Below are 22,203 nucleotides of genomic sequence, written 5' to 3'. Positions count from 1 at the left end.
AGAGGACCCTCCACGTGCCCATCTTTTGCGAAGGCCTTTGTGTACATTTTTGTACCCTGTTCAACATCTACTGAGCTTGTATAATGTCGGAGATTGCACTTTGTATTAGTGATATAAGAGGGGAACAAGGAAACCAGACGAACTCCAAGTTGTTTCAAATCCCCATCTCCAAGTTACCATGTTATTTTAGCCTTCTGATGCTTGGTTCAAAGAGAATCAAGAGTTTTTCATTGAGTATCGTCTAGAGTTGCTTTGATTATTAGTTTATTTTTGTAAGTGGTCCGTCTACCATGGTGGGTGGTGCGTATCAGATGATGTACCACCTGATAACAATTCCTGATAATAATAGGAATTATCATCAAGAGCCTCTCTGACCTGGAGCTCTCAAGTTGGTAGCAGATTCCAAGCTTTAAAAAACATTGTTACATATCCTCTGTATATATAACACAGGGTACAGAGAATAGGGAATGACGGGGGTGGGGTCAGACATCTATAAACGAACAATTGAGTACAATTTGGTGCGCAAGGCGGTTGTCAGTGAAGGTAATGACGCTCCAGCTTCAGGGGCCCATTTGTATGGTCACTTCCAAGGCCTTGGAAGGGGCCCTAGCAATGTTTTCATGGTCTTGTGCTTCTATAAAATTTGGAAAAGTAAGGTAATGTTCCATTCTCTTTCTTTACAAGGTCCGTCTAAATGGTACAAGTTTCGGGCCTCATAAAACATGCATCCGCCCGTGACGGTCCACTCTGTCAAAGGTAGGAGCGGCCTGGGTTGGGAGAAGACAAAAAGAGAAACAAAGTTAAGGAAGCGATTTAAGTGCCGGAACTCACTCCTATACCCCTAACAACCGACTGGGGCAGACACCGTTTCTTCGGGAAGACATGCATCCTGCAGGCGGATCCGGCAGACTCCGAGCTCTCACCCCGGAGGCCTCGGAGGCGGGGCGAGAGGCCTCCCGGTGATCGGAGGGAAGAGAGGCTGCGGGTCAACCCGCCGCTGGGTACCCGGCCCATCGCGAGCATGCGCGTGCGGTCGGCCCGTTCCCGCGGTATCTTGTCCGTCCGGGCCGCCGTCGCGGGGGGTGGGGAAACTCCTCCGGCCGCGGGCTCTGCGCATGCCCGGGAGGGCGGGCCGGCTTCCCACTCCCGGGAGGAAGGCGAGAGCAGGTGATGTGGGAGCCGGCGGGGGTATTTGCCGGCTACACCGAGCGTGAGCCGGAAGTGGAGGAGCCGAGAGCGGCGCCGCAGGAGCTCCGGGCTACACCGTGGCGACGGCGGCGGCCCCTCGGCTGGAGGAGGACGATGAGGAGCGACGGAAGCGGCGCGGGGGGACGCTTCTGCGCGGCGCCGGGTTCCGAGTCCGCGGCCGACTGCGCAGCCTGCGAGCAGGTCTAAGTAAGTGCGGTGCGGGCCGCCGAGCCGCGGGGCCGCCCTGTCCCGGAGCCGCGGGGGGCGGCCGGCGGGGCCCTCCCGGGAGCGCGGGGCTGCGCGCCCAGGGCCGTGCGGGACCGGACGGAGCCCGCTCCGCAGCCTCGCCGGCCGAGGCGGGGAGAACCCCAAACGGACGCCGGTGTGGGAACTGAGGCGCGCCGATTCCCGACCGCCCTCCGGTGCGGCGCCGGGACGCTGTCCTAGAAGGTGTCTTAGAATGCGCTGTCAGTGGTGTTTCCAGTAACGTGTACGAACCGGCGCGTGGACACCATCCGTCCCCAGCCCAGCCCTCCCCCGCACACAGGAAAAGTGCAGCGAAAATCCCAGCTGCCAGGTGTGAGGCATGGAGTGGTCCTGATCCTCTCACGTCAAGAACAGGTTTAGCCCTGCGAATTCCGTGGCAGGAACTTTGGGGTGTTTATGAAACAGGGCGGTTGCACCCCATAGAATTGAAGTCAGTTTTGCTGTAGAGTCTTGTCAGCATGTGTTTTCTGCAAAATGCATTACGAGAGTTATTGCCCAAGGTATCAGAACCCCAAACAAAGTCTTTTATTCGATAGCTCTTTGACTTAGGTTCACCATGTTACAGTAACTGCATAGAAAGGCACAAGAAGATGTGGGCTTTAAGTTTTGGTGCTTGGTTTTTCATGGATCCTCTCCTGGTATCTTTCGGCACGCGTTAAGAACTTGTGTGCAAGCGTGGGTTAATCACGTATCTTGCTGAGAGGTTAAGTTTTATTCCACGAGTTAAGAACTCGTGGTTGACCATCTAGTGGTATGTCGTAGTTGTCCTGCTTACGCCCTAGACGGCTCAATTCAGTAGTTGTTAATAGAGACTTACTGTGTGCCAGGCATTGCTCTGTCGACTGAAAATACGGATTTGCATAAGATGATGTCACTGTCATCAAGGAACTCACAGTCTCTGTAAAGCAGATGAATTACACTACGGTAGTGAGTGCCGCCACATGAATTTGTACAAACTGCAGGATGTGGAATGGTTGGCAGTAGGGAGTAGAGCACCAGGGAAGGCTTTCTGAAGGAGCTGCTACCTGAGCTGGGTTTTGACAGGAAAAAATAAGGCAGCGCCCTAATTCCTTCCTGTGTGCACCTACTCAGGTGATCTCCAGTGAGTCCTACCATTATTTCATCCAGGTCTAGCAGACCTTCTGGTTGTACTTACTCTGCTCTAGTAGATAATAAAATGTTTTAACTTTTGTCTCGTGCAAGTAGCTGCATGTATTAACACACTGTGTTACAGTTGATCTCAGCCGTGTTTCAGTTACGTGTTTGACCCCCTTTTTACACACCAGGAGACATATATTTAGAAAGCTTAAGTGAGTTGTCAGAAGCCGCCCAGCTGTCAACGTACAGAGCCTGAAAACACCCTCCTTCCCACAGCACGACGCTGCCTGCGATTGATAGGTCCTTTGGAATGATGAAAGTGAGCCAGCTTATGAATATCTGTGCATACGGACCTTGGCAAGCCTCTTGGCTTCTCAGCCTCACCTAGGGCCTGAACGAGAGCGTTTACTAACCAAGTTGTCCTGGGTCAACATTGTGACTTTAGAAGTGGGAACAGGAAACAATCCAACCTAACCTTTTTCTGTGATCTTTCCTCTCTGGTCACTTACCTCAGGAAAATCTATTTCTGTTTCTCTGTTTTTCTTTAATTTAGAACTCGGTTGTTACTCAGAGATTCTAAAATCTTTCTAATTATTGTTTAGTCACCTCAGGAATGTTTGAGGCCCTTATATACTCTTTTTAGAATAAACCTAAAAAAAAAAAAAGGGTTCTAGTTTTTCTAATGAAGATTTTTTCCCCCTCAAATGATAGACTGCATAATAAATTATTACATTTTATGTTGCTGTTTCATATAAGTCTCAGCTCCTACAGCAGTATATTGTACTGGAATTGCAAAACTGTAGTATTTCCAGGGTGTGAACTGTGTGCATTTATGAGCTAGCCTGAGAATCTTACTTCTTCTGTAACACTGATTTTATAACAAAATAAATTCTAAGTTTCACCCATTTAGTTAATAGTATTTAGAATACTATCCCGTCATAAGTTGGAAACTTCCTGAATTTCATTATCAGTTTTAATTCTAACATCACTGTTTGCATTTTTAGCCTTGTGGATCTATTTTTTTAACCCTTTTCTTTCTTTGATATTTATAATCTCAGAATAAATTGTGATTGATTTCCACGGTGACAAGAAACTGTTATCTTTGTTCTCTCAGAGTTGACTATATTTGCGAAGTCTTCTGTGCTTCAAGCGAAAGGGAAAGCACAAAAATGCTGCTAAGTTGTGCCTGGTATAATGTTCCAGATGTCTGCTCAAGCCGATTGAAATCCCAGATTAAATCCAGCATCGCTATAGGCAGTTACTGTTGATTTGTCCCATAGGACTATTAATACACACTTTTTCATTATTGATGACACGTGGGTAACCATTAGGGAAATAGATAATTCATCCTGTGGTGTCTCCAGCACACTGATAGTGGCTGTTTGTGTTTTCATTTCAGCTGTGCAGCTGGCATGGTTTCTTAACTTTCCAGTGCTTAGCAGAAAAGGAGATCCATTGATGCAGCAGGGCTGAATCTGCTTTCTCTATTACTTGAAATGTGATTGGAAGCTGTGAATTCCCCTGGAGGATACCATTCTCCGCCTGTGATGTAGACGTTAGGCGTGACACATGAATTTGCTTTCCACTTTTTAGTCTTCCCTTGAACCTACACATGGTTTTGTCACTTGTCGGTATGTTTCTTTAATGTACGAGCAGTTTTTATTTTTAAACAAGATGTTCCTAAAATTATCAATCGAGATGGATATAAAGGCCTTTAAAATAATAGTACATTTATGACTTTTTAAAATTGTATTTATAATTGGTTACTCTTTAGTCAGATTGTTTTTGGGGAAGTCATATTTAATTCATGTATAGGTAAAACATCTTTTATAGTTTTCAAAGACCTTTTACTGTTGGCAGAATCAGTAAATGAATATATACTGTGCAATACAATATAAACATCTGCATTTAAAAAGTAATGAGAATAATTAGCATTTACTTTTTTTTTTGGTGAGACAGTTCCAGCCTTCATTAAAGTATAATTTTATCTGCCCTTGAAAGAGTAACATATTTGTTCAGTTTACTCTGCTAGTATTATTGGGGCAGTCATAATTAAATGTATACATTCCCATAGTTTGAGTTTTAGTTCTTGACATATCTAAGTTGTTAATCTTTATTTTAAATTTTTGGATAAAATATTGCTAAATGAACAAAAATAAGTGGCATAGACAGCTGTTTGATGGAAAGTAAGAGAAATTCTTAACCCTAGAGTTGTACTTTGTCCTGTTTTTAAAAAATTGGCAAAAATTTCCCCATGGTTTCTTTAAGTATTCAAGCATAATGAAATCCAGAGATTACTAAAATTATGTTGTGAAGGGCACATAGTTAAGGTTTTCTTTTTCTTCTGCTCTATTTAAGGACAGTGTTATCTTTCTCTAATTTTCCTTGGCTCCTCTATAATTAAATTTATGTTAGACATATACAGTTATATATGTCCATGATTACTGAGTAGATCGAGGGTTACTGAGTAGATCATGAGCTACTTAAGAATAAGACTGCGTATTTATAAATTTTAAATAGTCTACAGTGTCTGAGCACTATGATTCAGATAGCAGATGTCTGCAAGTATTGGTGGCATTGTCTTTAATCTTTAAATAGTATGATAGGATGCATTGGAATCTGATGAGGCTGGGAAACCAACCCTGGGAGCATTTTGTGGTCTGGGCTGGGTTTGAGGACTCCCTTGGGGGGCGTGTAGTTGTGTTCTGAGAACTCATATGATTGAGGGTGGGCATACGTTTGGTATTGATCTCTCTTTTTTTTTAAGCCTCAGCTTATTGAACAGTTATTTAAATATTTTTCCTTAGAAATGGAACCATTTGCGATCTTCCAAGTACATATATGAGGGAGCACATAAGGTGATTACAGGAGGTCAGATGCACATGTTCATCACTCACTCAGTTGACTTGTCACTCAGCTCACACTGTAACCAACATGGTGGTTCTGACAGCTTCACAGCTATAAATTGTTTATATTTTTAGCCTTAAATGGGTTATTGTGTACTTATATGGGCTGATATTTAAAGATAGGGAGCATATGGAGCAATAAAGGTGAACAAAACAAGTTAATGACTATGGAATTCTCAAGATGATCATCATCAGATTTCTACTTTTCATTCATCTGATCGAAGTGCTAATAGAGTATAAAAAGATATGACTAATATTTCAAAACCATTCTTTTAAAAAGAAAACAATCATAATTAGATTTACTTTGTACATTATAATAAAAATTAGTCATGTTTTTAATAGATTATTTCTTGAGAAGTGCTCACTAATATCAGTATGACACTTCTAACCACTTCATCTAAATAAAAAGCACAAAAATTGTTTTTAAGGTTGATTTTTTTTCATTCAGATATAAGACCTGTGCATGTTATAATAATGTACCTATTATTGATATTGTAACATAGTTAAATTTACTTTGCATGTTATTTTATATGTAGCTCTAGAATCAATTGTTTTTAAAAAATGTATTTGTTTACACATCATGTTTTTTTTGTTCATAATTAACATAAAGCATGTAAAACATTAGATGAGGAGGATTTGTGTAGTTTTGGATAAGTCTGTGTTGTTAACGAAGCATCAGGTACTCAAGGAGCAGATAAATTGAGATTATAGATGGAGTAGACATGGAGAATGGGAATGATTCATAAACAAGTATGATGGTTGGAGCCACGGGAAAGAATGAAATCCCTGAGGGAAAGAAAGGCACATATACGGAGGCTTGGAAAATGCCTACATTTAGGTGTGGGTCAGACGGAGAAACACAGGGATTTGATTATACTGGAAGCTGAGGAAGATTCCAGGTTTGGTGCTACTTAGGGGTATGGTGTTGCAGTGTGGATTGAGAAAAGTCCATTGGCTTTATTGGTAAGTGAGGTTTGCTTTTTATGAGAGATCATCACAAGAGCTCACGCATCAGATTCTCTGCTAGTGAGTAGTTAGCAGTTACTGGGGTGGTTGAAGCCATAGATGGGCTTTAGAGACATTTGATATGCGAGAGCTGGTGTGATAATTTGGCAAAGGCAGAATTGAGAAATGGGAATAAGTGAGGTGTTTATTTAAGATGTAGGCATAAGATTAAAAACAGAGTAATAATGTAGAAGAAGAATGGCAGATGAAGGATATTGGTTGACCGAGCTTCTATGCTCTACAGGTCTAATGTTCTTTCCCTCTAAGCAGCCTTTTTAATTAGTATAAACATTGATTTCACTTGGAGTATATTAAACTCACATTTCTCTTGATTGTTTATGATGCTAAGATGTTATCAGCAAGTGCATTGCAGCATGCAAAAGAACCTGGCAAATAACCATCTCTTCTGGCAACACATTTCATAAATTTTCCTCATAGGATGTACTTTTTAAGGGGTAACTAATTGCCTTGCTTATTCTGCATGACCAGCAGCAATGGTCTTGGATTCAGCTGGACATTCTCATTCTCGGAAGACCGTACCTGGCACCAGCCTCCCTCTGCTGTGTGGAAAGACGCGGATAGAAAACCTGGCCTGGCAGCATCAGGTAGATTGTTCCAAGTAATAGCTCAGCTTAGTGGAAAGACGGCACTTGGGTGGGAGCAGGTGCCGCCGTGAGTTAGCTGCTTTGTGCTCCACAGGAAACGGTATTTTTTTGTTGCAGCGCAAGGGCGTAGCGAGCAGGACTCAGCAGAGGACGCACAGAGTGTCCTCTCTTTGCGTTCCCGCTGGGCATTGCGGCGCAGCTCACTCTCCTCTCAGTCCAGGCTTAGCTCACTAGCAGGGGTCAGGTTTACCGCACAAAATGCTGCTGAGAAACATAGCGGAATCCCACCTTTATGAGGTTTCCAGGGAAGCAGTGCTAGAAGGTTAACCAGAGGTCACTTTTTTTTCATGGAGGAGAAAAGGTTTTTGTTTTTCTATTTTTTAAATTTTATTTATTGATTTTTGGCTGCGTTGGGTCTTTGTTGCCGTGCGCGGGCTTTCTCTAGTTGTGGCGAGCGGGGGCTACTCTTCGTTGTGGTGCGCGAGCTTCTCATTGCGGTGGCTTCTCTTGTTGCAGAGCACGGGCTCTAGGTGCGTGGGCTTCAGTAGTTGTGGCACGTGGGCTCAGTAGTTGTGGCTCGCGGGCTCTAGAGCGCGGGCTCAGTAGTTGTGGCTCACGGGCTTAGTTGCTCCGCGGCATGTGGAATCTTCCTGGACCAGGGCTCGAACCCATGTCCCCTGCATTGGCAGGCGGATTCTTTTTTTTAAACTTAGAGCCAAAGATACTGTGTCCAAGGTGGGGATTAAGGAGACGTGTGGAATCATGCTAGGGAACTAATTATGGATGTGAATTTAAAATTACTTCTCTTTTTTTTTTTTAATTTATTTTATTTTATTTTTGGCTGTGTTGGGTTTTCGTTTCTGTGCGAGGGCTTTCTCTAGTTGTGGCAAGCGGGGGCCACTCTTCATTGCGGTGCGCGGGCCTCTCACTATCGCGGCCTCTCTTGTTGCGGAGCACAGGCTCCAGACGCGCAGGCTCAGTAGTTGTGGCGCACGGGCCTAGTTGCTCCGCGGCATGTGGGATCTTCCCAGACCACGGCTCGAACCCGTGTCCCCTGCATTAGCAGGCAGATTCTTAACCACTGCACCACCAGGGAAGTCCGAGAAAAGGTTTTGTTAACCCTTTATTCAAACTAATTTTTTGGCAAAATAAGTGGAAAACTTACTGTTAGCTCTAGTATCTGTGCAGTGGACTGTACCCGAGGCAGTGTTCATTTTTATTGATCATCATAGCATCTGGGTTTATGTGAAGTTGTCTTTACATCTCAGCAGATGGCTCTAGTAATTGTACTTTGTTGATAGTTTCAGCAAATTTATCAAATAAAAAATCCTCCCTATATTGTTTGATAGGTCCAGTTCCATTAAGAGCATGGAGGTATGATATAGAAGGAGGAGCAGAAATTATTGGCTAATTGGGTTAGGAAAAATAAGGCAGTTCGTGAGTGGAGGTCTCTTTGTAAACCACCAATATGCCGTGATGTATTAAAGAGAAGAGACACTCACTCTAGAACAGTTTTTATTAACCTGTCCTTAAAATTGACTTCCATTTGATATTCCTCAAAATGAATTGACTTTTATTGACTTCCACAGTTTAACAATCCATTGCAAGATTACCTTTGTTTATTGCAAAGTCATTTAATTAAGGCAGCTTTTCAGGAATGCTTTGTGGAAAACTGCAAGGTTAATCCCTATTGTTCCTAACCAATAATGGACTCAAATATGCCATTTTTCTGATGTCCAGTCTTAAATATATATGTCTGACACTCAGAATGCAGTTGTGTTTTCTTAGAAATCTAATAATTCAGATACATTACTGGATTGTTCATTTAAAAAACATTTTAGTTTTGAATATATGTAAGGTGGTGTACTACCCATAGGGATACAGTAGTGAAAAAGAAAAACACAGTTCTTGGGCTTACAGATTTAAATTCAATATTGTATGTTGAAAAGATTCTGAAGACAAAGCAGCTGTTATAGGAAATTACCAGTGATTTAAGAAGCATCCATACCATGAACATAATGAGATTCTAAGAGACTCAGAAATAGTTAGATGCTTTGAAATCAGAGATTAAGAGCTTTGGGTCAAAAAGGCTTGATTTCTTGTCTTGTGTCTAGCATTAATCAGCCTTGTAAATGTTAGCAAGTTGCTTCACCTCTCTACCTGTTTTTTTTTTTTTTTCATCTGTAAAAGGGAAATAACATTACATGCTTCCTTAAGTTGTGAGGATTAAATGACTTAAATTGGAAAAATGAGTCAGCTGAAAATTAATGAAAATTGCTCAGACATTGTTACAGCCCTCAGAGATGCCACCAGAGCGTGAGGTATGCTGGGGACTGTGGTTCCTGACGGAGGAGCCCAGGAAGACGGCTGCTGTTATTCACTAACCGTGATCACAGGGAGACCTCACTTCACTTCGAAATATGTCATCTCAGCCAGTGAGCAGGTCTCCGGATATTGAGAGCTAGCGCATCAACAATTCCCTGTTCCGGGGTTAAAATGCCCTTAAATATTTCTGTAGTTACAAATGGGAGAGCTGGTTGGATCAACAGTGAGATGCTTGAGCACAGCTTATTTCAGAAGCTCTCAGTGGTCATGGATCCTGTCCTGTTCCCATCCTCTGGAAGAAGGAGGAGAAGGGAGAGCCCAGTGCCGGAGACCAAAAGGTTGATCCCTGTACAGAGCTTGTGATTTCTGGGGAAGAGCTCAGAAACTTGTTTTCAGGAAATTTCTCAACAAAAGATTTGACTGTCATGTGATGCTGGCATTTCTCATGTTCTCAGGCATTTCTCATTATATCAGGTTAGATTTACTGTATATATTATAGAAAGACCTTTAAAAAATAGATGTTTTGCCATAATTTCCTATGAATGATCATAAATATATGCAAGCAACTGTGTGTTTAAAAAAGCAAATTTATCTTTAAACATCTAGTTGCAGTTCCCAAGAAGGACAGAAAGAAATAGGGTGATGTAAAAACAGAGATGATGGTAATGATGATGGTAGCTGTTTACTGAGCCTTTTCTGTGAGTGAAGTCTTGTTTTGGAGGCAGCAAAAAAAAAAAAAAAAAAAAAAAAGAAATAAAAGAGGCTTCTTTTTTAAAAAAGATATTTTTTCAAAGTTTGAAAATCGAAAACTTTAACTATATAGTTTAATCTATGTAGGTGGTTTGAATTTCAAAATATGCCCTGTCCATGTATTAGGAGCTTTATGTTTTATTTAGTGTTGTATTAGTTTTTTATAAGAACTTTGATTTGAAAACTTGAGTCAATTCACTCCTGATTATACAGGTTGTAGGAGTGCTTTGCCATGCCCTTATCAAATTCCTAGATTTTTTTTTTTCTTATAGGTGCTTGGTAAGTTCTAATTTTGATGTTAATTCAAGCAGAACATGGTTAAGAATGTAGTAGTACAGCCAGAAATACTGGTCCCAAAAGCAAGTGAAGTTAATATATCTGTAGCATCTGTAAGTGCTTTTTAATTAATTTTATTTGATAATGCTGACCAGCTTTATAAACAGGCATTTTTAGAATTCTCATTCTACTGAAAAGGAAATTCAAACTGGAAATAACTGATACGATGATTTAACAAATATATGGTAGAGCAGACTTTAAGCGTGACGGAATTTTAGTGTGTTTTTTTCTACTATATCACCAAATAAGTGATATTTGAGTTACTCATCTCTCTGATACTTCTGTCATAAACGATTGGCTTGACTATGAAAAAAAGTACATTTTTTCCCTAAAGAAATATCTTAAATGGTATCTTATTTTCCAAATGATACAGTGCCTTAGTATATTTGTATGTTATATCCCAAACCTTGTTAATCCTAATCATTATACAAAAATTATTTTATTTTGATGTATAAAGTAAATGCCAGTTTGTTTTCAAATTTTCCTAATACAACTTCTGGGTACAAATGAAAATCATTCTCTTAAAGAAATAAAATTAAGTAAGCATTAGATGAAAAATTTAAGTGCTCAGATGTGTTATTCAGACTTATCCACTACAGTGAAGGATTATAGAGTAGCCCTGTATAATTTAAGCTGTTGATGAATAGTGGTCAGAGATTGTTTATTGACAGCATTGATTATTGACCTGGAACAGTTATTCAGTATTCAGTGTAATTGGCTTATTTGGCTGCTGTAGTGTAGTCTCTTTCAATCTGGTTCTTATCCAGGTCTGACACCTAATGCTCAGGTATTGCTTCTGTAGTTGTTAAGCTTGGATTTTTGTTTTACCTCACATACCTGCTTTTCTCTGGCTTAACACAGTGCTTATTGTAATAAAACTTGCTGCAACTGGGGGGCAGTGTTGATTTTAGAGAAACTTCAGAAAAATGCTACACTGTTGGTTTATGTTCATAGAGAGTTATTTGAACACAAATTCAGATTTGAAAGTCCATGTTTAGCGGAATAGTAAAATATTTTTGGTGAGATAATAGTGAAAAATCGAATCTATTAAATCGTCTAACTCATCTTTGTAGCCAGTATAATTTAACTTGGTTTTCAGTGTTTAAATCTAATTTGATGAACTAAAATGCCTCACTTATTAGCTTATGGCATACAGTAAAATTTTAAAGATAAGTCATTAACAATTATTTATTAAATTTAAGAATAACTTCTTTATGGTAGCTTTGTTAGTGAGTAAAAGAGAATGTAATTTTTAAAAATGGTAAATATATAAGTAAATGAGTACTACATAAGAAAAATTGTAACGTCTCACCTCTTGTGCCTTTTTAAGATGACACACATAAACTTTATTTGATAACAAAAACAATGACTTCTGAAAGCTTTTCTTTTGTAGTTTCTTTACATCAGTTATAGTTTTTAGCAAACTTTAAAAAGATTTTTCTCCAGTAAGTCGTTTTCTTCGTTTATCTCTGGTTCTGAAATAGAATTTCTTTGTCTTTGTTTCACACTTATCCCCCAAGTGTTTATGGCCTTATCAGTATACTGTAGCAATCTTTGTTTACCCACTGGTATGAAATTGCAGTAAGGGCGCTATAAAAGATTGAGCGTATTTCACAGTATTAACAATCTAAAGTTTCTTTTTAATCAGATATGAAAGACAAATTATTAGACTTTTTCTTAAAAATAATACAATATTAGAAACTAGTGTTCCATTTAAATTATTTTTTAAATTTAGCTGTGAGAACCTCCAAATAGAAGGGAAAATATTTTATATTTTTTATTTTAGTTTAATTATAATTTTTTTCTATAATGTGAAAAAGAAAATTGACAATAAATTCTATTGGATTGGTCTTGATAAGTTAGAATCTGTTAACTACCTCTTTAATAAAATTTGCCCTCAACCTACCTAGCTCAGTGAAGTTGTAGGATACAAAATCAATATATAAAAGTCTGTCATGTTTCTATATGCTAATAATGAACTGTCAGAGAAATTAAAATGATCACATTTACAGTTCCATCAAGAAGAATAAAATAGCTAGGCAGAACACTCTTTGACATAAATTTCAACAATATTTTTTTGGGTCCATCTCCTAGAGAAATGGAAACAAAAGCAAAAATAGACAAATGGGACTTAATTAAACTTAAAAGCTTTTTCACAACAAAGTAAATCATAAACAAAATGAAAAGACAGCCTATGGACTGGGAGAAAATATTTGCAAACCATGAGACCAACAAGAGCTTAATTTCCAAAATATACAAACAGTTTATACAGCTCAATATCAAAAAAAACCAAACAAACCCGCAACCCAATCAAAAAATGGGCAGAAGACCTAAATAGACATTTCTCCAAAGAAGACATACAGATGGCCAGTGGCACATGAAAAGATGCTCAGCATCACTAATTATTAGAGAAATGCAAATCAAAACTACAATGACATACCACCTCACACTGATCAATCAAAATGGCCATCATCAAAAAGTCTACAAATAATAAATACTGAAGAGGTTGTGGAGAAAAGGAAGCTCTCCTAAACTGTTGGTGAGAATGTAAATTGGCGCAGCCATTATGGAGAACAGGATAGAGGTTCCTTAAAAACTAAATATAGAATTACTCTATGATCGAGCAGTCTCATTCCTGGGCATATATCCAGAAAAGACGAAAACTGTAATTCGAAAAGATGGGTGCACCCCAGTGTTCATAGCAGCACTATTTACAATAGCCAAGATGTGGAAGCAACCTAAATGTCCATCAACAGAGGAATGGATAAAGAAGATGTGGCACACACACACACACACACACACACACACACACACACACACACAGTGGAATATTACTCAGCCCTAAAAGAGAATGAAATAATGCCATTTGCAACAACATGGATGGACCTAGAGATTGTCTTAATTGAACTAAGTCAGACAGAGAAAGATAAATATCATATGGTGTCACTTATATGTGGAATATAAAAAAATTATGCAAATGAATTTATTTACAAAACAGAAATAGACTCACAGATATAGAAAGCAAAGTTATGGTTACCAAAGGGGAAAGAGGGGGAGATAAACTGGGAATTTGGGATTAACAGGTATACACTACTACATATAAAATAGATAAACAAGGACCTACTATGTAACCTAAGATACATTCAATATCTTGTAATAACATAATGCAAAAGAATCTGAAAAAGTTATATATATATATATATATATATATATATATATATATATATATATAAAACTGAATCACTTTGCTGTACACCTAAAACATTGTAAGTCAACTATACTTCAATTTTAAAAAAGAATAAAATACCCAGGAATAAATTTAACCAAGGAGGTAAAAGAATTGAACACTGAAGACTATAAGACATTAATGAAAGAAATTGAAGGATACACAAAAAAGTGGAAAGGTATTTGGGACTCATGGATTGGAAGAATTAATATTGTTCATACTGCCCAAAGCAGTCTACAGATTCAGTACAATCCCTATCAAAATTCCAGGGCCATTTATCTCAGAAAAAAACAAATAATCCTAAAATTTGTATGGAACTACAAAAGACTCTGAATAGTCAAAGAATTCTTGAGAAAGGAAAACAAAGGTGGAGACATCATGCTTCCTGATTTCAAACTATATTACAAAGCTATAGTAATCAGAACAGTATGGTATTGGCATAAAAACAAACACATAGATCAGTGGAACAGAATAGAGAGCCCAGAAATAAACCCACACATGTATGTTAATTAATTTACGACAAAGGAGCCAAGAATATACAATGGGGAATGGACAGTTTCTTCAATAAATGATGTTGGGTAAACTGGGTAACCACATGAAGAAGAATGAAACTGGACTACTGTTTTACACCATACAGAAAAATTAACTCAAAATGGATTAAAGACTTGAAATTTAGCACTAACTCAAAAAGATACATGCACCACCATGTTCACTGTCACGTTATTTACAATAGCCAGGATACGGAGACAACCTAGGTGTTCATCGATGGATGAATGAATAAAGAAAATGTGGGATGTGTGTGTGCGCACACACACAGTGGAGTATTATTCATCCATTAAAAAGGAGGACATTTTGCCATTTACAACAACATGGATAGATCTTGAGGACATTATACTAAGTAAGTCAGAGAAGGACAAATACTGTATGATCTCACTTATGTGTAGATTCTGAAAACAAACAAAACAACCCCATACTCATAGATAGAGAGAACATATTGGTTGTTGCCAGAAGCTGGGGGTAGTGAGCAAAATAAGAGAAGTGGGTCAAAAGGTATAAACTTAACAGTTGTAAAATAAGTCATGGGGATGTTATGTACGGCATGGTGACAAGTTAATAATACTATATTGCATGTTTGAAAGTTGCTAAGCGTAGATCTTAAAAGTTCTCATCACAAGAAAAAAATTTTGTAACTATGTATAGTGATGGCTGTTAACTAGATTTATTGTGATCATTTTGCAGTATATACAGATATTGAATCATTATGTTGTACACCTGAAATTAATATGGTATATGTCAGTTTTATCTCAAATTAAAAAATTGCCCTCACCTTACCTAGCTGACCAGTGGGTGCACCAGGAGCCTTAGAAGCATGCTCCTTGGTCTCCAGGCTCTTCTGCCTGCAAAGCTGGGACACGGCCACTCCACTTATGCTCCAGAGCCTTTGTTCCCTCATATAAAAAATTGGGAACATGGCATCAACTTATTTTTCTGTCAAATCAAGGAGAATACATGAATGAAAGTACCTGCATTTTTTTAGAAAATGAATATAGTTTGATGAATATTTGTGTTTCATATATACAGCAGTGGAGGGAGAAAGGAGACCTTGAGAACTGAAGGGATGAGGAAAAGTAGAACAGTCGATTTTGTGGATGGATTGATGTAGGTTTCCAGGAATTCACCTAGTACCATAATTTATTACACCATGGATCTAACTTTTAAAATAATAGATATATGTTGAATTACTGATTCTCCCTATCTCTGTCTCTCTTCAGGACGCTTACGGAGAGCCACAATGGAAAAGTCCTGGATGCTGTGGAACTTTGTTGAAAGATGGCTAATAGCTTTGGCTTCATGGTCTTGGGCTCTCTGCCGTATTTCTCTTTTACCTTTAATAGTGACTTTCCATCTGTATGGAGGCATTATCTTACTTTTGTTAATATTCATATCAATAGCAGGTATTCTCTATAAATTCCAGGATGTATTGCTTTATTTCCCAGAGCAGCCGTCTTCTTCACGCCTTTATGTTCCCATGCCGACTGGTATTCCACATGAAAACATTTTCATCAGAACCAAAGATGGAGTGCGTCTAAATCTTATTTTGATAAGATACACTGGAGACAATTCGCCCTATTCCCCAACTATAATTTATTTTCATGGGAATGCAGGCAACATAGGTCACAGGTTACCGAATGCATTGCTTATGTTGGTTAACCTCAAAGTTAATCTTTTACTTGTTGATTATCGAGGATATGGAAAAAGTGAAGGAGAAGCAAGTGAAGAAGGACTCTACCTAGATTCTGAGGCTGTGCTAGACTACGTGATGACCAGACCTGACCTTGACAAAACAAAAATTTTTCTTTTTGGCCGTTCCTTGGGAGGGGCAGTAGCTATTCATTTGGCCTCTGAAAATTCACATAGGATTTCAGCCATTATGGTGGAGAACACATTTTTAAGCATACCGCATATGGCCAGCACTTTATTTTCATTCTTTCCAATGCGTTACCTTCCTTTATGGTGCTACAAAAATAAATTTTTGTCCTACAGAAAAATCTCTCAGTGCAGAATGCCTTCTCTTTTCATCTCTGGACTCTCTGACCAATTAATCCCACCAGTAATGATGAAGCAACTTTATGAACTCTCCCCATCTCGGACTAAGAGATTAGCCATTTTTCCTGATGGAACTCATAATGATACATGGCAATGCCAGGGTTACTTCACTGCCCTTGAACAGTTCATCAAAGAAGTAATAAAGAGTCATTCTCCTGAAGAAATGGCAAAAACTTCATCTAATGTAACAATTATATAATGTTTTTCTTTTTGATTAATGCACTGTATTTTAATCTGTGCAGAATGATAAAGAATGTTCCTTTCTAGAAGTGTGTTATATCTGTACTTGTCTGAAGAGTGACATTAAACTTTGAAAGGACTTCAGTGCTCCTTTAAAATGATCCAAATAGTTTTTTACATTTGAAGAACTATAATTATTGGGATTTCATACATTTTCATCGAACCTTTCAATGTGGTTATGTATCCATACCTTTAGTTTAATATGCTATCATAATAGCATATTATATTCAAAAGTTTCTTGTTGCTAAAGTTGTGTAATCTATGTGACACTTAGATTAATGACTAAGTGTGGAAGGAGACATGTAAACAAGAAACCTTTGGGTATTATTCCTTTAGTAAATATTGGGACAATCATGGTAAGCAAACTTAGTTCTGTAATTGCATTTTTCACCTTAAAAGTTAAAATGAAATGCATGATGGTATTTTATTCCTTGACTTATGCAATGCAATGTTTTTAATGTAAATACTGATCATATACCAATGTATATGGTAACCTGGGTTATATCTATTTTTATGTAAACTCTATTTTGTTTTTAGCAAGAAATGAAATTGAGGCCTATGTGCAGGTTGCCATTGAATTTTGCTCTGGTGAATGCTGAGATCCAGCTTTTTCTTACAAATAAATGGGACCCCATTTTCCAATATAAACGTACCGTGTTTTGTTAGGTACAGTCTGGATCATGGCATGTAAAAATAGAAATTGAGAATTTTACTGCAGCTTTGATGTGCATATTTGAACTTTTTAACATTTGTAATTTTGGTGGCAAAGAGAATTTTAGCTTCTGTCGATTTTGTAAGTCTACAGCTGAACCACTAATAGCAGTCATAATGAAGATTAGAATCTGTTTAAGAATTAGGACGTCTTATCATTACATTATTGTACATACTGTTTTACAAGAATTCCCACATTTCATTTTTAAGTCCAAGTGTCTAGGTATATCTATCCCACTAAAGCCAGGATATCATTTATTGGACTTTCTGAAAATAAAAGTTACAAAAACAAAAGTAAATGAAAACTATATTCTTTGGTCTGATGTTTCAGTTATGAAATAGAAGAACTGCATCAAAAGACAGCTTTAGGAAGTCTTATTTATTTTCTACATGTGAGAATGTGTGGATAAAGGAACTCTAGAGCTTTTGATCACAGAACGTGTGACCACATTTAACAAATGGCTGTAAGTGGGAAGTAGTATTTAGACATATAGAAGGTAAGAAAAATCTTATTTAAAAAAAGAGCCCCTTAAAACTTACAGGATTTACCTTAAGATATATAAGCTAAGTTGTTTCAAGCAGTCCTCAAAAATTAGATGTAATTGAGCTCTGTACGTTATGTCAGCTTTAACATATGATATTCTGAGTATTTTAGCTATATTTACTGGCTTTGTGCAAGCGGCTAGGGCAGAGAAATAATGGGTCAATAATCTTGACCTTAATTGAAACTCTTTCCATGGAGATAGGGCTAGAAATACTTTTGCCAAATAACATTCTTATCATTCACTTTATGTCAGTATTTAGAAAAAAATATAGCAAGTGTGATTTCTAAAGGATAATGTTTTCTATAAATTGTAAAAAAGTCATGCGTTTTTAAAAAAAGTTGGAAACGCGTATTATGGAAGGTGTATTTTGTATTTATAAATTCATTACAATTAAAGGCTACTTTTCATCTTGTCAATCATTGCTATGTAGAATGACTATCCTAAATAGTTATGTATTAACAAGAACGTTAATACAACAAAATGTAGTGTATTTAGACATGAGCTTAAATGGCACACCTTAGACTTGTATCATTCTTTAAAGTTTACAAAGTACCTTATGTTTTCATGTGATAATTTAGTCTAGTACACTATGGAGGAATTTATCAACTTTAGTTACAAATATTATGCTGATGAAGTATAAAAAGCTTTTTCTTCATCAGTGTTTTGTTTTATGCTGCTCTTTTTTTTTTTTTTTTTTTTAGTATTCCAGGTTTATTAACAATCCCCCCCTCTTCTTTTTGACCCAGGACTTAAGAAGTTGTGGAGTACATGTGTCCCATCCCTACCTTCATTCTCCTCTTTGGGTTGAGGAGCCTTTCTTTCTGCAGCAAAAGGAAAAGGTGTCTAGGGTTGTAGCACATCTTTCCTTCCTAGCTTCCTTCTGTATTTGAGACTGGTTCCTTAGATGGGAAGGGGGTAGAAGACAAACTCCTATTATCAGGGGTCCATGAAGCCTGTGGCATCATTTTTAATAAAACGTGAATTTTTCATGAGTCACACCTTCATTTTGGGCTCATCTCTTAGTGGAATAGGTGTGTGTCTATCTTGTTTATTAATTTCTGGCTCATTGATGTAAGAGCAGCTGTAGGAGTTTCTGAATGAGTTTTTAAGTTATTAAGCTACTGGAATTTGGAAACCCTAGAGTGACTTTAAGTATGGCAAGATAAAATCCACTGAGATCAAAATCCATTATTTCAAAAGGGATTATTGGGGGTAAAACGTCAAAAAAGATCCTAAAAAAAGATATTGCAAAATACAGGAAGAAATCATTTGTAACAGATAAAAGAATATTAATAGGATAGAAACAACTGGAAAGGGAAATGTGACATCATTCTTAAATGTAGATCTAGGAAATAATTAGCTGGTGAGGTTGGTGAAAAGGAAGCATAACATGTAAAACATCATTTGAACTCAAGGTGCTTCTAACAGAGAAGGCAACTGGAGCACCTGATACTGCATCTACCCTATGTTTTTGCAAACACTTTGACTGTAAAATTGGTGTTTTCATTAAAATGGTATTCTGAAATTTGTTATGGGGCAGCTTAAATTTATTTTTTCATGACTGTAGACAGTTGATAATAACCCAAATTCTACCTTTGGTAATGCGTCACCAGATTAATGATACCGTAATATTTATTGAGAATTCATACCACCTGATGCTTTCATACTCATTTCTTATGTTTATAAGATTTGGTTTGAGGTGGGTATGGGCTTGTTTGGTGGAATTAAAGAATGAAGGCCATATTCAGTTTTATATAAACTATCATGCAAGCCCAGCCAAAGTGTAGTTTTTGACTGAGTCGTGTCCTTGAGGTTAGGAATAAATAAGGTAAACCTTAAAAGAGGGTGTCGCAGAAGTCACTTTTTAAATTAGATCATGATTGAGATATACTGAAAACCTCCACTGACCTCTCCGCTCTCTGTTTTTCTCATTATGTTTGACAGCAATTATGGAGAAAGAAATGTGAGAAGAATTAGTCATAATGCTTTTGGATTATCCTTAAATTTATGTATTTTCATATCACTCAGGTAAAGCTGGGAAATGACAGAGCACAGACATATTTTTTAAATCAGAGTAGAAAATAAAAAGCACTTCTGTTGACTTATATTGCCATATGTGCACATCATCTCAGCTAATCAGAAATAGTATATTCATTTGTATGACAAAATAAATGCATTCATCCTAATAGTAGTCAACACATTTTGCCAGATGGTGCAAATATACCTCCATTTATATTTTGTATCTTAAAAATGTAGTTTAACAATAGGACTGTGTGTAAGAGACACTTCTTTTACGGAAAGTGTCATATATACATATGTAACAGGGATGAGTGTGTTGTTTAACATCATTTATAACAGAATTTCTGTCAGTACTCCGTATACTGAAAATTCAACTTGTTTTCAACCTATTCAGATACGTTCAGGATAAAATAAGTTAATCCAACTTCATAATGTAAATCATATTTTTGTTATTTGCCATATTTTATTTGAAGCAGTGATAAAATTTTATAATTCAAATCTGAATGTTACAGTACATTATGTGCTAATCATGGCAAAAGCAAACATTTACATTTGTGTTTTTACAATAAATTTCTTTTAAAATACACTTTCTATTTTTCTGTACTGACATATGCAATAAATTGATACATTAAAAGTTTGATTAATGTCTTAAGATAGTTTGTATTCAGTCTTTTCTATTAACCTAGATTATATGGTAGGACATTAAAGCTTCCTTAATGATGAAATAAACTCCTGAATTTGTACTGAAATTAATTTTTATTGTACTAATGGTGTGAATAAAAAGTAGAAGTTAGATTTATTTTCCCTCTCCTCGTATTTTTCTCCCACATACATTTCATTTAGGCTAATATTAAATATTTTCTATATGTGACCTGCTGGTGAATGAATAGATCCAAAGCATTTGATTAGTTACATTAATCTAGGAATGAATAGATTTTAACTGTTCATAGTCATGTTGTCTTGAGATTTCATAAAGTGCCTTTTCATGAAATTTGCTTTTTTTTTCTCTTATTAGTACTGTGTTAATGATTTGGGATGATTACAAAAATGGCCTAATATTCATTCGACCTTGAGGGGGCTGTAGCTTGCTTTCCCTAACCAGAAATTTGCATGCTTGAATAGTGTCACAACCAGCTGGATGATAGGAAATGTATGACAAACCTTAAATGGCCCCCTGTAAGTGCAGATGAAGAATTCACCTAGTGGAGACCATTTTTCCATGGGTAGATCTGGTGGGAAGAAGCATCCCTCATGTGCTTCCCTGAGAGATCACCAACCTGAATCCTTTAGATAACTAGTTCTTATTTTCAAGCGATAATTTTTTCACATTCCTATTTCACTCTTCAGCTCCTGCTTTACATCCTAAAGATGATGAGCAGTTGGATCTGGTTAGACTGTAACTCCTGTCTTACGAAGGGGAAGGGAGGGAAAAGATACCCTTTGAATACCTACAAGTGTAGAATATGTTAATGTCATTGAACCCTCACAGCAAACTGCCTAGTAATTTGCACATAAAAGTCCCATTTTATAATAAACAGGCTCAGAGTGGTTCAGTAATATGCTCAAGATTACCCAGAATGGAGCCGGGATCTGAATGTGTCTCCAGTTCTCAATCTAGGACAACTGCACATTGCCTCATTTACTCAATGAAACAATTTGTTTTTGTCCATGTTGGAGTTGATTTAAGACATTGAAATGAAATTAAAAGTGACTATGTATAGAAAACTAGGAATATACAAGAAACTACACTTTTTTCAGAGTAGTTAAATGTATGTCCCTGCAGGAAAATGTAGACGTTAATTAACCTCATAAGACTTCTCATCCTCTTTCCTCAGCCTTTTATAGAAAAATTTAGGAGTCATCTTCCTCGTGAAGTGAAACTGATATATTTGATCTTGCTGTTTCTTTTTCCAATAAGATTTATTTTCCCAGCCTTTCCACTATTACCATACCACCATACCAGTCCCTGGAATTATTTTATAATAGCTGAAGTTTTAATTGAATGCTTGTTATGTACCCAGTATTGTTCTGACTCCTTTTTGTCATTCTTTTTTTTTTTATTTTTTGGCTGCCCTATATGACTTGTGGGATTCTAGTTCCCCGACCAGGGATTGAACCATGGTCCACGGCAGTGAGAGCGGAGTCCCAACCACTGGACCGCCAGGGAATTCCCTGTCATTTATTCTTGATAACTGAATGGTCTGTGATCTGGTGTCCAAATCCACTGACCCCACTCCTCCATGTTTGTCCTGTTCTAATTTGTCAGAAAAAATCTGCATGCCTTTCCCTAAGAGCATTTAGTGACTTCATTTCTCATTAAAGTCAAGACTTCTTGGTCTATAAGGTCCTTCACCAACTAAACAATCTCGTTGTGA

At 37.5% G+C, this 22,203-nt stretch overlaps 2 protein-coding genes across 12 annotated transcripts; one reads left to right on the top strand and one right to left on the bottom strand.

The window, feature by feature from the left end:
- Window positions 1-235: 235 nt before the first annotated feature.
- LOC309647566 (uncharacterized protein) lies at window positions 236-7,344 on the bottom strand (the record flags this gene model as incomplete). The annotated part of the gene is made up of 3 exons (XM_082434984.1): window positions 236-767; window positions 924-1,631; window positions 7,320-7,344. The coding sequence occupies 3 exons, from the start codon at window positions 7,342-7,344 to the stop codon at window positions 751-753; spliced, it is 750 nt and encodes a 249-aa protein (XP_082291110.1). The 3' UTR covers window positions 236-750.
- Window positions 1,147-20,627, top strand: ABHD13 (abhydrolase domain containing 13). Of its 11 annotated transcripts, XM_082435282.1 has the most exons (7): window positions 1,147-1,395; window positions 2,742-2,872; window positions 3,953-4,184; window positions 6,903-7,096; window positions 15,289-15,365; window positions 15,479-16,497; window positions 18,556-20,627. In XM_082435282.1, the coding sequence occupies exons 6-7, from the start codon at window positions 15,499-15,501 to the stop codon at window positions 18,697-18,699; spliced, it is 1,143 nt and encodes a 380-aa protein (XP_082291408.1). In that variant the 5' UTR covers window positions 1,147-1,395; window positions 2,742-2,872; window positions 3,953-4,184; window positions 6,903-7,096; window positions 15,289-15,365; window positions 15,479-15,498; the 3' UTR covers window positions 18,700-20,627. The 11 variants fall into 11 exon arrangements, with proteins under 11 accessions (XP_082291408.1, XP_082291405.1, XP_082291406.1 ...); XM_082435279.1 differs by lacking the exon at window positions 2,742-2,872 and having other exon boundaries at window positions 6,957-7,096; XM_082435280.1 differs by lacking the exon at window positions 2,742-2,872 and having other exon boundaries at window positions 6,954-7,096.
- The last annotated feature ends 1,576 nt before the right edge of the window (window positions 20,628-22,203 follow it).

This window comes from Balaenoptera physalus (genome assembly GCF_965194825.1).
Source record: "Balaenoptera physalus genome assembly, chromosome: 18".
NCBI classification, from domain to species: Eukaryota; Metazoa; Chordata; class Mammalia; order Artiodactyla; family Balaenopteridae; genus Balaenoptera; species Balaenoptera physalus.
Note: the sequence above shows the minus strand (reverse complement) of the source record. Positions and strands in the feature narration are given on the sequence as shown.